The following is a 15,897-nucleotide window of genomic DNA, read 5'->3' as shown; positions in this document are numbered from 1 at the left end:
GGGGCGCGGCGTGCGGGGCGGAGCCGGGCGGCGAGCACCAATGAGCGGGCTGCTCCGACCCGCAGGCCCCGCCCACCAATGAGCGGGCTGCCCCGGCCCGCAGGCCCTGCCCCCCGTGGCGTCACGGTCTCCGGTGGGGATCCGCCCGCGCGGCCGTCGCACGAGCGCTCGGCCCGGCCTGAGGATGAGGGAAGGGTCGGCGCTGCCCGGCGCCCCCGGCGCCGCCCCGGTACCCGGCTTTCTGGCCAAGCTGTGGGCCCTGGTGGAGGATCCGCAGAGCGACGACGTCATTTGCTGGAGCCGGGTGAGGGCGGCCCCGGGGCAGCGGGAGGCGGTGGCGGTCTGCGAGGGCCCGCGGGGAGCGAGGCCCAGGGGAGGCAGCGGCGGAGGGGGAGCGGGGCCGCACGGGGTCTGCGGCGGGGGACGCACCAGGCCGGGCCGGGCGCGCTGGCGCATGGCACGAGCGGGGCCCGTCGGGGTCCTGTGCCGCGTCCCGGCCCCACCGCGCGGCGCTCGGAGCGGAGCGGCGCTGCCCCGGGCGCTGCGTCTGAGCCACCAACCCCGACGGCGCAACGAGCGGCGCGCGGCAGTAGGGCGCTCTGAGGACCCATTAAGTTTAATGTTTTCCTTTTGTGATGCGGAGGGCCGCGTTGGCGTTGCGCTCCTCCGGGCGGGGACACCGCAGCCGCACGCAGGCACAAACGCCGGCGGCGCTGACTTTCGTTCTGTCCCTTTTCCGCCCGTTTCTCCCGGTGTCGGCCTTTAAAAGCCGAAGGTGAAGAGAGCCGTTCTTTTCCCATCGCGATCGCCACGAACGCGCGAGCACCATCCGGCTCCGCGAGGTGCGGACTGGGGGGGTCCGGTCGCCCCGTGTCGCTGCCGCCCCGCGCTGCTCCCGGCTGGTGCGGCCCACGGCCCGAGCCCTTCCTGGGCTGGGACTGTTGTTAGAACGGTTTTTCTTTGGCTCGAGGCCGGAACTTCGGAGTTTAAAGAAGAAAAAAAAAAAAAAAACAATTCCAGAGGAGTGTTCCATGAAACGTTTTTATTCCCCCAATTTTTTGTTACAGTCTTGAAAACTCATTAAGCCCTCTCAGGTGATGCCCTTTGCTGTGTTTTGCCCATCATGTCATAGGAATTGGCTCTATCGATGGTCTTGACTTAAAAGCAGCACCTCGGAAACATTATGCTTGACCCCACTGTTACTCTCTCTTATTTCCCAGAATGGTGAGAACTTCTGCATCCTGGATGAGCAGCGGTTTGCCAAGGAGCTGCTCCCCAAGTACTTTAAACACAATAACATCTCCAGCTTCATCCGACAGCTCAACATGTGTAAGCATCAGCTGCTGCTGTGCATGTGTGCATATGTGTTGCCTCCTCTGTTGAAGCAAGATTAATTGTACCGATGGCTTAAGCTGGACTGAGTCTCTTGTTTGTGTTTTCTTTGCTCTACTTGTGAGCATCACATACTGCCTGTTCGGTAATGTGTATACAGCGTGTACGGGCAGTGAAGTCAGAACAAGATGGCAATCCCAAGTCAGGTCAGTGTGCGAAGCAGAAATAGTTGCTTTGTAGCAGATGAGTTTGGGGCCATGTGGAGGTACAGACTGCACAGAAATTGGCTGCCTTGGTTAGACTTTCCCTTTGGAGTAAGGGGGTTAAGTGCTTAAGTGAGTCCTTCCTGGGAAAGGAGAGGATGCTTTGTCTGCCTGTTATGCGAAGAAACAATTGTCAGTTGTTTCATTACACGGTTAAATGATAAAATACAAATATTCTTATAAAGGCATGCAGTAGGATGGCAGCCTCCTCCTCATGCTGCTTAAATTGAAATTTTCTCATGATAGTGCTTTCGGGGTGCAGTGAGGCTGGAATACACCAACCGTGTTAAAAAACTTGAATGGGGGAAGATACGCGTTGGTCTGTCAACTAATTTGCATCTTCTCTTTGGTATTTAAAGCAGTAGTGGAAATAGAGCTGGCAATATCTTATTTCATGCAGGCAGTTTGGGATGGAAGAAGACTGTATGTGTCTGTGTTGCCATAGGCTGAGGGCTAATTTCTCTTCCTTTTATTATTCTGTAGACTCTGGTGGGATACAACAGCATTTGCTTTGATACTCAGTCACCTGAGTTTATAGGGATGAAAGGGAAGGTGGGACATACTGTCCATTCCTTTGGGACAAGATTTTATGCGAGGTGTCCTAAGAAATTTCTGCTGACTTGCTTCTATGATTATTTGGACTGTCTTGCCTCCCGGGACTAGTAGGCCTGCGCCCTGCATGCTGTTTGTAGAACCTGCAAAGATCATTTGGTGGTGTGGTGGGTGCGTTCCCTGTCTGCGGGGATCAGAACAGTGAAATGGTTGAGCACTGAAAGGAAGCTCCTGCTTCCAATAACTGTGTAGTTGTAGGTATTTCAATAGCTTTGCGGTTTTCTTTAGCTCCATTTTGTAACAGTAAAGATTTACATTAAAAGAAATGACTTTATTTCAATCCCTCTCCACAGATGGTTTCAGGAAGGTGGTTGCTTTGGAGAATGGTATGATTACAGCAGAGAAAAACTCAGTCATTGAGTTCCAGCACCCTTTCTTCAAGCAAGGAAATGCACATTTATTGGAAAACATAAAACGCAAGGTACAGTCTAAACATTTATTTACTTCACTGTTTTTGTTGAAAAACAAGCTTGTCTAGAGCAATTCTGAGTGTTTCAAACACTTACAGCCAACAAATTCCAGGAGAACCAAAGCTGTGCATTGGCAAGCCTTAGCAACTCCCTCCTGAATGCCACACTAATGCTTGGCTTGGCCTCCTCTTGTCAGCTGTTAAACAAAATGCACCCTGTTGTTGTCTAGCAACACACAGAAGAAGGTCTACAGCTTTTATCAGTGGCACAGACGCTAGCTGGAGGTCAGTAACAAGTGGTGTACCTCAAGGGTCAGTGTTGGGTCCAGCAGTGTTCAACAGTTTCGTTAATGATAAAGGTGGTTACAGCATGGGCAGCAGTAATCAGTTCATTTGGACAAGCTCATATAAATTATATTTTAAGCTGCTTTTTTTTTTTAGGTACTTTCTAGCTTTCTTTTGTACATTTGGGCCTTGTCTTAACTGTATCTGCATATATATGTATTCTCTGCTTGCACGTTACAGCTACTAATGTCCTGGCTGCCAGAGAAAGACCTATCATGATACATCATGTTGACATTTGAACTTCAGAGTTCTTTCTTTAGAGTGTCATAATGTGGTAGCTACATTGCCCAAGTTAATAAAAGCAGAGAGTAGGCTTGAGGATTAGCTAGAGTCACAATTGTGTTTTGATTGATTCTTCGCTGAGCTCTCTGCTCAGAATCACAGTTGATCAAATGTAGTTGCAGTTGCTTCTCTGACACAGACTTCTGCTCTTTGCAGATGCTGTAACTGCTGACTTGTCTTAGCTTGCACACCTTCCTTTCTGGTATGCTGGGACAGTCAGCTGCTGACATTACGTATGGCACTATGTATCCCATGAGTGTTGCACTGGGTGGAGTACTCTAGATGAAAAGACAAAAGCTCTAGTTAGTGCCAAAGACATTCCTGTAAATTCTGGTGAAATATATTCTTTGTTGCACAGGAAATGTGATTTTTGCAATGAATAAAATGTCCGTTAGCTTTTCTTGCTCTTTACTGTCTGGAAAGGAAATGTATTTCAGTATGTGCTATGAAGTGACTTTTAAGCCTCGAACAGGCGAGCATCTAAATGCTGGACTTCCTTTGTTTACTCCATTTCCCTGTTAGGGCTAGGATCTCTGTTGATGCGCCTCAGTCTTGACACCCGTATTATGTAGTCACAAACTTGGAAGAAAACTGTTCCTTGTACTTGGCAGAATGTCTTAGTTGGGCTTTTCTTCCAAGAGGTATGCTGGCTGCATTTGAAATTTCCACCCCTGTCTGCATCTTTTGGGTATCCTTCCCATGAAGAGGTGATGTGCTGAAGAGGAATCAGAATTTCCTTTAGGGTACATAAAGTATATTAGCATATGGTACTATCTACAACAAATAATGAAGCATCTGAAAATGTAGATGGAAAGAACTGTCAGGCCATTCAGTGCATCCTTTTTAACATTGGATTGTACTAAGAAAACAGTTATTTCTGCAGAGGGATAATGTCATAGAATCTTAGAATCGTTTGAGTTGGAAGGGACCTTTAAAAGTCATCTAGTCCAACTCCCCTGCAGTGAACAGGGACAGGCACAGTTCCATCCATGCTCAGAGCCCCGTACAGCCTGACCTTGGATGTCTCCAGGGACGGGGCACCCACTCCTCTCTGAGCAGCCTGTGCCAGTGCCTTGCTGCCCTGATTGTAAAAAACTTCTTCCTTATAACCTATCTAAATCTCCTCTCTTTTAGTTTGAAACCATTTCCTCTTGTCCTGTCACAACAGACTCTGCTAAAGAGTCTGTCCCCTTCTTTCTTATAGTCCCCTTTAGATACAGAAAGGCTGCTATTAGGTCTCCCCAGAGTTTATAAAAGTAGTTAAGATAAAAAAAAAACAACAAATGTGCGCTCTAACATCAAAATGCTGTAACCACACATTATACCCAATTGCTTTGGAAAACATTTGCTGCTTGTCTGCTAGCAACCGGCAGGGGGCTGTGAACCATCTTTGTCAATTGCTCAGCTGCCTTTTAGCTTGGTGAATGATGTTTTACTCTGAAACAGAATCAAAACGTTGGGGAAAAAGCATGAGAGGTTACAGCCAGCTGGTTGGGCTGGAGTGGACAATCCTACAATGATCCTGCAGTTACAGCTTTTGAGAAGTCTATATGAAATTGCAAGTCTATTCCTCAAACTAGTGTAAAAGAGCTAGTGTAAGAACATTGTTAGAAGCAGGAGAAATTCTAGCACAAAATTTCATAATTGCATTGTTTCATCGCAAAGTGATGGAATGTTATTTTACAGCATTGTTGGTCAATTTTGACCAATTAATACCACTCTTAATAAAAAGGAGATGTGGGGATCTGTGAGCCAACCTGCATGAAAACAGGAGGCTCATCTCAGATGCTTCCACGTCTCTCTTGGATTTTAACAAAACAAGTAAAATGATAGCATGCAGCTAGGGAGGAAGGGAGATGTGGTGGTTACCTGCTTTGACTGCGTTTGATTTGATTGCAGTCTGTATTTGGCTAAATAATTTTTTTTAAATTGTGCCTACAAAACCTGTACATATCATTCATATGATTTTAAAACATTATTTTAAAATTGTATGTAAAACTTGTATATATTATTTTTAAACTTCAATTGGACATAAGCCGTTAATGCTACCACCACAGAGTTACTAAAGGAGCTGGAATATTTTAAGTGTGGAACTGTGGGGGGGAGAAACTGAGCTCTTTGCTGTCTAATAACTCTTCCACCCTCACTGAAGAGGTGGCATTTATAAGTTTTGCTGTGGGTAGAAAAGCAGTTTGACTTCATGAATTCAATTCTACAAAGTCTTGGAATGTCACTGAGAGGTAACAGATGAAGCAGTGCTTTAGGAATCTGCAGTTCACCTGGTGTGGGACAAATTTTCCAGTCATGTAATTAGACTCCTGTATTTTTTCCTTAGCAACTTAATGGAAATTTGCTTTTCCTGTGCTGGGAGGTATACCCACGCCTGAAGGGAGTGAGACCATTCCCTCTTGACTCCTCGGTCAGTCGTTTTGGTTTTGCTTTACCTTTTGACACTAGAGGGCAAGCTTTCACCAGGCCTGTCTGGAAGAACCCCTTAGGGAAGGCCATTTTCAACCAATGCTTTGGATTTTAGCTTGAATTGTGATGGTGTTTTCATTCACATCTTGTTTATTTTCGGACAATCGAGGTTGTCGTAAGGGCTGTCGTCTTTAGCAATTGTGGTATTTTGTGATATGTAAGAGTTAGTAATCCTACTTAATTTTTTAATGAAATTGATGCCCCTTCCACAGCCTTGCTGCGCTGCTCACTCAGAATGGCATGTAAAAGGCACTGTCCTTAGTAAAGCATGTAAAACTTGGTCCTATTTTAGGTATCTGCAGTGAGAACTGAGGATCTCAAGGTCTGTGCAGAGGACTTACACAAAGTACTCTCTGAAGTCCAGGAAATGAGGGAGCAGCAGAACAACATGGATATCAGACTGGCGAACATGAAGAGGTACCGCCTCCTTCAGGAGCACTTAGGCATTGTTTACATGTAATGGAGCTTGACTAAATACATGTTTCAGTTGAACTGCAAACAGGTGAAACTGTTTTTCCTAAGAATCCTCATTCCATGCCACACAGCATTCTGGATCTTGTTTGTTTCCATAATGCAGTAGCAGACTGGAGATTCAAACTGTGAGTTACTTGGCTATCTTGAGGTTTGCTTTTTGTTGCCATCATCTGTAGTAGCTTTTTAGGGGGATCAAATCATTTCCTCTTCTAAACACACAAGAGGGATAGATGCAACTAGAATTAATGTTTGGTTTTCTTCCTGACTGGAAATAGACTTTGTGTTTCCTTGTCTCTGTTCCTTCGTGTGCTTTTTGAATGGGCAGTGGTAATGCGCTGAGATCGTTGGCATGCAAGTGGGTATCAACCAGAGCTCAAGAGATGCATACACTCCACTTCCTGTTTGGTTTTGTGTTTTTTAAATTATTTGAAACCATTCTGAGGTGGTCTGTGTTGCACTTAGCCTGTTTCCAAACACCGTGTCCTTATTCTAAGGTTTGGAGGCTTTGAAAGAAGGAGTACCTCAGATCAAGATTATTGATGGAACAGTGGAAGATTAGAATGTGCTATTAATGAGCTTTTGGTCCTGCTGAAGGGAAAACGGAGTTAGTTTAACCCAGAGCTTGTAGTAGTGGATTTGATGAACCAATTGTTAGCTACCCATGGAAAATATGTTGCCATTGGTCCTGCAAGGTACTGTGAAAGTTTGAAAGCTGTGAAACTAAATCATAAAGTAAACTCTGTTCATCCTCTGTCTTCTGATTTATTCTGCATTGCAGAGAAAATAAGGCCCTGTGGAAAGAAGTGGCAGTTCTAAGGCAGAAGCACAGTCAACAACAGAAGCTGCTGTCTAAGGTACCATTGCAGCATCTTCAGTGCTACCATCCTTATTCCTGCCTCTGTGATACTTGATGGCATTCTTTGCTTATGTAGAATGATAAATGACACAGAGCTGAACAGGCTATATTAATACAGCATAACGAAAATGTTCACAGTTCCTGAGTGTCCAAGAAGCAGCCCAGCAAAGAATCACAAGCAAAAACTAAAGAAAATCTTAGTGAAAAGAATTTCAATTCAGTGAATCTTATTTGTAGAGAAACCAGAAAATCAAGTTAACTGGGGGTAAATGCGGGGCTGGAGTCAGTGCATAGTAATGGGAACCTAAAGCAAGAGATTGCAGGCACACAGAATGGAGCTTGTGAAAGATTGGACAGACCTCTCAAGAAATCGGTGTGGAAGCTGTAGGAGTTGCTGCACTGGATCAGGTTTTCTCTGGTTTATCCCTCGTCTCTTTCTGGTCTGGAATCTTCCATAGTGACCTGTGGTATTTTATTGCATTAAAAAAAAATCTGTCCAAGTGAGATGGTTTTTCAATGCCTCTTGTAACTATCATTTTGCTTTTTAAGATAAGGGCATGAATGGATATTTAATTTACCTGCTTATTTAGATCATAAGAGCTAAGTCTGAGTTAATATCTTAGCATTCAGATTGCCAAGCTGATCATTTCTTTTTGGCTTTTTGTTTTTCCTTTTTAGATTCTTCAATTTATACTAAGTTTGATGCGAGGAAATTATATTGTTGGGGTCAAAAGAAAAAGGTAATTACTGGATAGGTCATGAACTAGCGTCCGATGTGCATTGTGGAGATGAATCAACTTCTAGAAGCAAGATGCTTTTCTTAGGGTGTATAATATTGTTATCACTTTTGTGTTCTTTTATTCATACTTGAGAAAACTGGTAGAAGTTGAAAAAAGCATGAATTTCTTCTTTTCAAAACTGAACAATAGGGTGAGAAGGCAGTACACTATAGTTTTATATTTTGAAGGAAACAGTTGCCAGAAATGTTAACTCTTTTCTAAAAAAGTGCCAGTGTTACTGATTCATTACAAACCAAAAGCGTACTTAGAATTTGATCGGTCTGCAATCTGTTCATTAAAAGTAACTTCAAAAAGCTAGTTTTAGAAGTGGATGAATAATAGTTCTTACTGCTACTGCACATGTTCAGCATTGCTAGAGCTGTTTACTGTGGAAGGATACACTAACGTTGTACTTTGTCTCAGGTCTCTAACGGATGCTGCAGGTGCTTCACCTTCCAAGTACAGCCGTCAGTATGTTCGCATACCTGTGGAGAGTGGCCAAGCAGTAAGTCTGTGCAGGGAAAGAGACAGTGAGTTAGACAAAATGCTGCACAGTGATCTTGAAGTCTTCCTTACAGCTGCAGGTGCCCTAATGTTATAATGAAAAGCACTCTATTTTGAAATAGACCCATTTAAAGCATTGCCCTGTCTGTAAAGTCATGCAAATCATTGCAACTTGGTGTAGATGAAATCTGAATGGGAAATAGAAGCTGCAAGAAGAGAAGAGAGTAAATGTTTAAAAAAAAAAAAAACAAAACAAACCTTTTTGTTTTATTCATTCTGTTTGATATATCCTGCAGATGGCTTTTTCTGAACATAATTCAGATGATGAGGATGGAAATCGTACAGGTCTCATCATTCGAGATATCACTGATACCCTGGAGAATGCCACCAATGGTCTCCTTGCTGTAGCACACACAAGCGGCAGAGACAGGTACGTATAAGGATGTGAAAGATTTATGCTTAACTTGTTAAGTAGTTACGTTATGTAAGTTAAACATTTTACTCAGAGGGCAGAAGGCCCCAGCACTGCTGCCCAGAGCAGTGGGTGCCCCATCCCTGGAGGTGCCTGAGGCCTTGGGTGGGCCCTGGGCAGCCTGAGCTGGGGGGCAGCCAGCCCACGGCAGGGATGGTGGTGGCTGGGCTGTAGAGTCCCTTCCAACCCAACCATTCTGTGATTCTGTGATACGACTTCTGGGAACTTGCTTTTGTCTGGTCAACAAATGAGCACATAACTTTTTGACCAAACAACAAACTGAATGCATTCATTGTTTACTGATAATGTGAAATTTGTAATTTTATCTCTGATTTCAGTATTATTCTTGCTAATATTGTGCTAAGTGCAACTGGAGGGAGGGCACTCTTTTTGTGATCTCAGGTTCTTGTGAAAATCCATTCAGTTGTTAACCTTCAGAGTAAAATATAGACCAGTTTGGAATCTTTTATTTCCAGAGACACAATATTACAAGTTTCCCTACGGCCACATGTCCATGTAGTCTTATGCCTTCTTTGGTCCGTCAGAATCTCATTATTTGAAGTCAAGAACATTCTGTATGTTCTATTTAAGAACTCATTATCCGTCTAAACAGTTCCAGAGCCAGCATTTGGTCACCATGCTGAAAGAAGAAAGCTTTTAGATTTTTCTGATAAATTAAAAAAATTAGAATGAAAATGGAACCTTTTAAAAATTCACAAATTTTCTTTGGGTTTTTCCTGTGTAGAAGTCAGAAGCTTAAAGGTGCATCTCTTGTTTCTAGAAACTGATAAAGCTTGACTTTCAATATATAAAGGGGAGTAAGAAGAAAGAGATTTTTATCAGGGTCTCTAGTGACAGGACAAGAGGCAAGAGTTTTAAACAGAAGGAGGGTAGGTTTAAATTGGAAATAAAGAAGAATTCATTCTGTGATTAGGGTGGTGAGGTGGTGGAACAGGTTGGGTAGAGAAGTTGTGGATGACCAATGATGGAAAGTGTTCAAAGTCAGGCTTGGCAGGGCTGCTGAGCAGCATGCTCTAGAGGGAGGTGTGCCTGCCTATGGCCGGGCATTTGGATTGGGGATCTTTAAAGATGTCTTCCAGCCCAAACTGTTCTGTGAATCGGTGTAAATGGGGTGTCCTGCGCTAATATGTGCTGACTGTACAGGCTTTAACAAGTGATGTCACTTGCCTTTAGGAGGGCACTTACCTTGTTTTATAAAAAAATGGTTGGTTATTTGAGCCCTTGATGTACTTGACCTCACTAGGCATTAAAATATTAAATACTAAATGTGTAACGAGCAGTAACATGGTTGATGAATTTTCTTGTGTGTTGTTTCTCTTTGGGTCACATTCTAGAGAGACACAGACATCTCTGGATCCTGGCTTACCTATTTGTCAAGTATCGCAGCCAAATGAGTTACATTGTGCAGAACCTATCCCTCCAGTTCATATAAATGATGTCAGCAAATCCAGTGAAATGGGCAATGTTGCTGTGGAACTCCGCACTGCACAAGCTAATGCTCCAGAAGACCCCGTGTCAGTGATTGACTCCATCTTGAACGAGAATAACTCTGGAAGCCAAAATGATCCTTTACTGGACAGGTATTAACTTCTCTCTTTGGGCTTCCTTGTTCCTGTTGTGAAAAGAGTTGGACCATTGAAACTGATGCAGGACTGTGGTTTTGCTCATCTGGCAATAAACTGTTCTGGATTGTGAGTAACACAGTCTGATACTCAGCTTGCCCAACAGCTGTAATAACCCAGAAATTAACTTCTCACTTGTAAAAGGTTTTTCCTGCCCTGTGGTGCAAAAAAGGGCCCTAAGTGCTGACTGTTTCTTATGGTACTGTATAATTTTGTCTTTTTTAGAGAAGAAATTCAGGATTTTCTTAATTGCATTGATGCCAGCCTTGAAGAGCTTCAAGCAATGTTATCTGGGAAGCAGTATAGCTTTGGTTCTGAAACTTTCAGCGATGTAAGTGTCTTCTCATTTATTCTGGTGTCTGAAAAACACTGGTTAGGTTGCCTTAGGAGATTTCACAAATTTATTCTGTGTTATAATTATCAAGTGAGAAGAAAATCCTGAAGGGTGAATAGTTACGGATAGAATGGTGCATAGTCATCCAAGGAGTGTAACAAAGTACAAACTAATGTGGAGAGCCATTCTCAGTTCATGTAGTGTTTTCATCTTGTACAGCTCAAAAGAAAATAAAAATACACTCCGCTTTGTTGTATGTCATCACATCCCCATTATTTGGTTGATTGTGCATCGTGGCACTGTGGAATTAAACTCAGCCATGTACTTGGAATCACTGGGAAAAATGGTATCTTTCTCCTCTCCTGTCAGCTCAGTTAACTGGCACAGGGAGCCACCATCCCTGTGCTTACTTGGGTGGATGGAGTGGGATTGCTCTGAAGTTTTGCTTTAAGAACTTTATTATGTGATGTGCTCTCCTACGTATGATCTGTTTCTGCTTTCAGGTGTTTAACTCTGAACTGCCAGCCCTGGATATGAACTTGATGGAAACTTCCCCTGGTATGGAAAATGTAAGAGTAAGATTTGCTCCTATGATGGGAAGGGTTAAAATGCTGTAGGAAGTTAAATTTTGACTGATGCAATTTGAGGGTAGGGACTGGATTGATAGCACAGGATGAAGCTACCATTTTATCTAATCTAGGTGATTTAATGTTTTCTGTTATTGCCATTGGCATACAGGAATTTAAGAGGATTCTCAAAAGAATTTCATGTCTTGTTTCCAGCTGCGGTAATAACCTGGTGTGCCAATTGGCTTAAAATAAGGTATTCTTTGCTTTATAATAGAGGCATCTGAGAACATAAGGAAGAAGAAGACTGGTGTTTGCTGAATCAGCTGTTTGTGTTGAGGAACTTTTTTTATTCCTTTCTATTACTTCTGTATCTTCTGTTTAGAAAGAGGAGGTCAGAAAATCTTGTCATTTTCTGGTATGTGTGAGAAGAGTTGCTTGGCTTGCTGTCTTTTAGCCAAGTAATAATGAGATCTGGGATTGTAGTTCAGATTGTGTGCCTGCGGTCTATCAGAAGGCTGAAGGAAAGTATTTTTTCAAAAAGGGAATTAAAAAACGCAGTATGTTGTATTTATTCTGAACACGGCCATATAGAACTTCCTGAGAGGACGTGTAAAAGCTCAGTATAATTTTGCTTCTCTGGGCCCTGTTCCTAAGAATGTTTCACATTACAAAAAGAGTCTTGCACTGTCATTTATTTTGTAGCCTAGAAATAGTATTTAAACTAAGACTTCCCTGTAATAATAGCTTACACCACAATTGAGGTAAAATGCTGCTGTGTTTAAGCAGTGTTTGCAAAACTTGATTGTATTGATGAAATCATGTTTAACTGTGTTATTCCAACAAGACAAACTTCTGGTTTGGAAAAATAAATATTTGCTAATCAGAAGACTGTTCGATTTTGGTAAGATAAGTTTGTCTGTACTTCACAGTGTCTTCTCCTGTTTACTAGCCTTTATCTCCAGTAATGGGTTTGTGAGGTCAGTTTACATTGGTCAGCTGTTTCATTCCTCTTCGCTCCTCCTTTCACCACTGATTTTGATAACCAGTCAGTAAATAATTGGATATTTTTGTTTGTTGAGCACTCTGTCTTATTCTCTGTCCTTTTTGCTTCAGATTGCAAACTTGGGAGACAGCACTGAAGATCTGGGAGCAAGTGAGAGAGAATCAGCAGGAAGCAAAGGTGGGCAGGAAGGAACAGAGAGCTGTGACAATTCCGTGCTCTTCCAAAACTGTGTATTGAAATGGAATTTTTCTAGCCTGTAATACGGCTTATTTCCTTCTTTGGCCTGGGCTTAAAATGTTTACGACGACTGGGATTTCCTTGATCTTAATGAAGCTGTGCCTCAGTTTTACAAACCCTGTTCTGTTTCCCACGTTGGTGTTAACTGTTCCTCTTTTCTTATGTGTGACAGAGTGCCACATTAAGGAGAAGAACTGCAAATGCCATTGTGGAAGTATCTCTTCTGTGGGCTACAACCCACATAAATTCAGTGCAACTCATTTTACTACTTCAGTGATGCCAGTGCATGCGGTCTGTGTAGGGACTTGATGCGTGTTTCAGACATTGATCTTAAAAGACACAGGAGCCTTAGCTGCAGGCTTTAGTCTCTTGCAGCTTTTGGTGTAATCTGTCAGAGCTCAGCTGTGTGCTTGTCTTTAGTGAACCAAGTTTTGAAGCAGCCTCTCCAGTTTTCCTTGCCTTGAGTAAGAGACTTCACTTACGTATTGTAGGAGCCAGGAGTTTAAAATGTTTGTTTTCCCTCAGATATGCAGCTGATACAGTACAGGGCCAATCCCCTGCTTTCGTTGCTTGAAGAACTGCCTTCTGGTGAAGCTGGTGGGAAGACAGAGGATCCAAAAGACCTCCTCCTGGCACCCCTGGAGGAAAAACCTGCTCTCCATCCTCCATCAGGCAGTGAAACAGTCTTGCCACTGGCAGTTCCAGCAAACCAGGCTGAGCCCCCAGTGGACACTCTGGGAATGGGTGATCCACCTCTCTCGGAAGATGGAAATGGAGAGTACAAGCTGTTCCCACTCTTACTCCTCAGTCCCGTTGCTAACTTCATAGAAGAAGCCTCTGAGATAGAAACTTCTTGAACTTACATCTATAACTGGCTTAGTGGTGTGAAATAGACAGCAAAGATAAATGGATCAGTGAGAAGTTTGATCTTCTCTCTCCTCTCCTGCTTCCTGAGTGTCATATTCTATATCACCTAAAGAAAGTTCTCTTTCTGTGAGCAGAGAGCACATGTGGGAAAGCTGAAAAAAGCCCTCAAAAGAAGAGCTAATGGGATTGAAGGCACTGGGAGGAGGGAAGGACAACCTCCCTGTAAACATACCACAGTGTATTTCATAACTGTTTTTATCTGATATCCTTATTGCAAAAGGAAATCTGTTTGTATCCTGTTTGTAAAGTTTGGCTGTTTGGTTTTTTTTGTTTTGTTGTTATTAGCTATGTAGTAACGTGTTGTGTAATGTTTTAAACATGGGTTTTATTCTTTCTGAGGTGTTTCAAGAAGTGACTTGTTTTCTGATTGGAATTAAGAATTTTTGTTGTTGTTGCTGTTGGTTTTTTTTTGGGATTTCTTTTTTAATAGTTTGTGGCTACAAATGTTTGCATCTGCTTAAATTACTTTCCTATTCCTAGATTTGCTCCTAGGTACAGTGAACATTTTTCCTATGGAAAATTACATTTGAACTCTGGAGTATTACTTTTTAACATGCTAACACACATCCATTGCCACGGATTGTAGGTGTTGCGGTAGGAAGTGCTTGCCACCGTGCATAGTGCTGATTTCTCATGCACATTGCATGGCGGCTTTTCTAGAGTAACCTGCACCTAGCACGTAGGTCGCTTGTTCTTGGAAATTCTGAGTAGGACTGATTCACGAGATGTCTAGCACAGTCCAGCAGCTATCCTTCAAACAAGAACACACAAAAAGTCATGGGTAACTTGCACTGACAGGGGACATGATGTTAAGATTCCTCTTCTGCTTGCAATAGCTGCTTGTTTATCTGACTCTTTGTAAACATTGGACTTTTTCATGGATTTTCTGCCTGTTGGATCTTAAAGCTCAATCAACTAGATGGATTGACAGCGAATTACAAAAGCTAGTATCAGCTTCATCAGAAAATTTTCCCCAAAATTCCCTCCTACACTGTTTTCTTGGCTTCTTTGAACAGCTGTGACGTGGACATCAGTTCTTATCCCCTGTTATCAGTAGGACAAGGGCTCTTTCACCAGCACCAGGTTGGGAAGAGCCTGTCCTTAGCTCACAGAAATCTGAAATTTTCCACAGCCATAACAGCTGCTGGAGCTCGAAGAGGCCTGGAGCAGAAAAACAGTTGTACAGCACTACCTGATTCTTCAAGTAACTGCAGTGCTAGGAGACGTTTTTCAGTTTTAGGAAGTCGGTCTACTTACAGGCTTTATTCTCTCTGAAGTCTTTGAGCTAATAAGATTTGGGTTCTTTTTATGTTCAAGAATCCAAGTTATTTTGATATGCTGAAGCCTTCTAGATAATGCATATTATCTATGCTGACCTGGCTAAGTTAGATTTCTGCTTCATTGTCAAATCTTCTAAGCTGTGAAGGAGGCTCTTGCTACTGAGTATGTGTACACCTCAAACACCTTCACAGTGTCATTTTATTCCCCTGCTTTTAACGGTTCCTTACATCTGTGACACCTTCCCTTTTTTTTTTTTTTAATTATTTCTTCCCGAAAGTCCTGATTTTTGCCAAGAGTGAAACAATAAAGACCAAACTTTTCTTTGGTGTTGTTGTAACAGCACAGTGCAGGTAACAGAGTTCTCTGAGGGGCTGATCTTCTGTAACCTCCATTTCCTGAGCAGGTTAGACTTGAAATATAGTCCTGTGATGGATCAGTGTCATGTTCTTCCATGATGGAGTCTGGTCTCACTGCATCTCACCATCAGGTATTTGAATTGCATAATACTTTTTTAACACACTTTGTCTCTTAAGAAGTAAGAAACCGAGGCTTAGGAAAACTTAAAATTTGTGAATCTGTGTCTGGTTTATGTACTGGCCTAGGAACTGGGTATAGTTGCTAGTTTCCTAACAAAGATTGCAATAGAAGGCTGATTAGCAAGGAAAAAAAAATACACGCTGAACTAATTAAACTATGGAATTGCAAAACCCGAACTGTGATTCTTGTACGTTCTGTTTATGTTCCTCTGTGCGTGCTGATACGTTTCCCAAACAGTCTTCAGAACTTTCTGGAAGGAAGAGCTTTAAATTTCACTAGGTCTCATTGTGCCACTGCATGACTGATGGACTGAGGCCTTGCTCGGGACTGACAGTGCTGTCCTGCTAAATACGACTTTGTCAGTCGAGGGTTGGACTTGATGATCTTAGGGGACTTTTCCAGCCTTTACGATTCAGTGACTCCATGATCTCACCCTAGTCCCCTTGAGCTCTAATCCTAACATGACTGCATATGACCAATGAATACATGCAGCTTATTGCACATGTGGGGAAGCAAATGAAAATCATTAAACTTCAGGACTGCATTGTTTTGTTGCATTT

The 15,897-nt window shown here is 42.8% G+C and overlaps 1 protein-coding gene across 2 annotated transcripts; it reads left to right on the top strand.

Moving 5' to 3' along the window:
- LOC110403074 (heat shock factor protein 3) lies at window positions 100-15,881 on the top strand. 2 transcript variants are annotated; one of them, XM_021405873.1, is made up of 13 exons: window positions 100-304; window positions 1,221-1,329; window positions 2,501-2,628; window positions 6,014-6,138; window positions 6,974-7,049; window positions 7,730-7,791; window positions 8,254-8,335; window positions 8,631-8,764; window positions 10,162-10,407; window positions 10,675-10,780; window positions 11,287-11,352; window positions 12,466-12,532; window positions 12,765-13,260. In XM_021405873.1, exons 1-13 carry the CDS (start codon window positions 185-187, stop codon window positions 12,899-12,901), a joined length of 1,458 nt encoding a protein of 485 aa, XP_021261548.1. In that variant the 5' UTR covers window positions 100-184; the 3' UTR covers window positions 12,902-13,260. The 2 variants fall into 2 exon arrangements, with proteins under 2 accessions (XP_021261548.1, XP_021261547.1); XM_021405872.1 differs by having other exon boundaries at window positions 102-304; window positions 13,118-15,881.

Source organism: Numida meleagris, chromosome 8 (assembly GCF_002078875.1).
Source record: "Numida meleagris isolate 19003 breed g44 Domestic line chromosome 8, NumMel1.0, whole genome shotgun sequence".
Lineage (NCBI taxonomy): Eukaryota > Metazoa > Chordata > Aves > Galliformes > Numididae > Numida > Numida meleagris.
The sequence above is the reverse complement of the archived record's forward strand: the minus strand, read 5'-3'. Positions and strand labels throughout refer to the sequence as shown.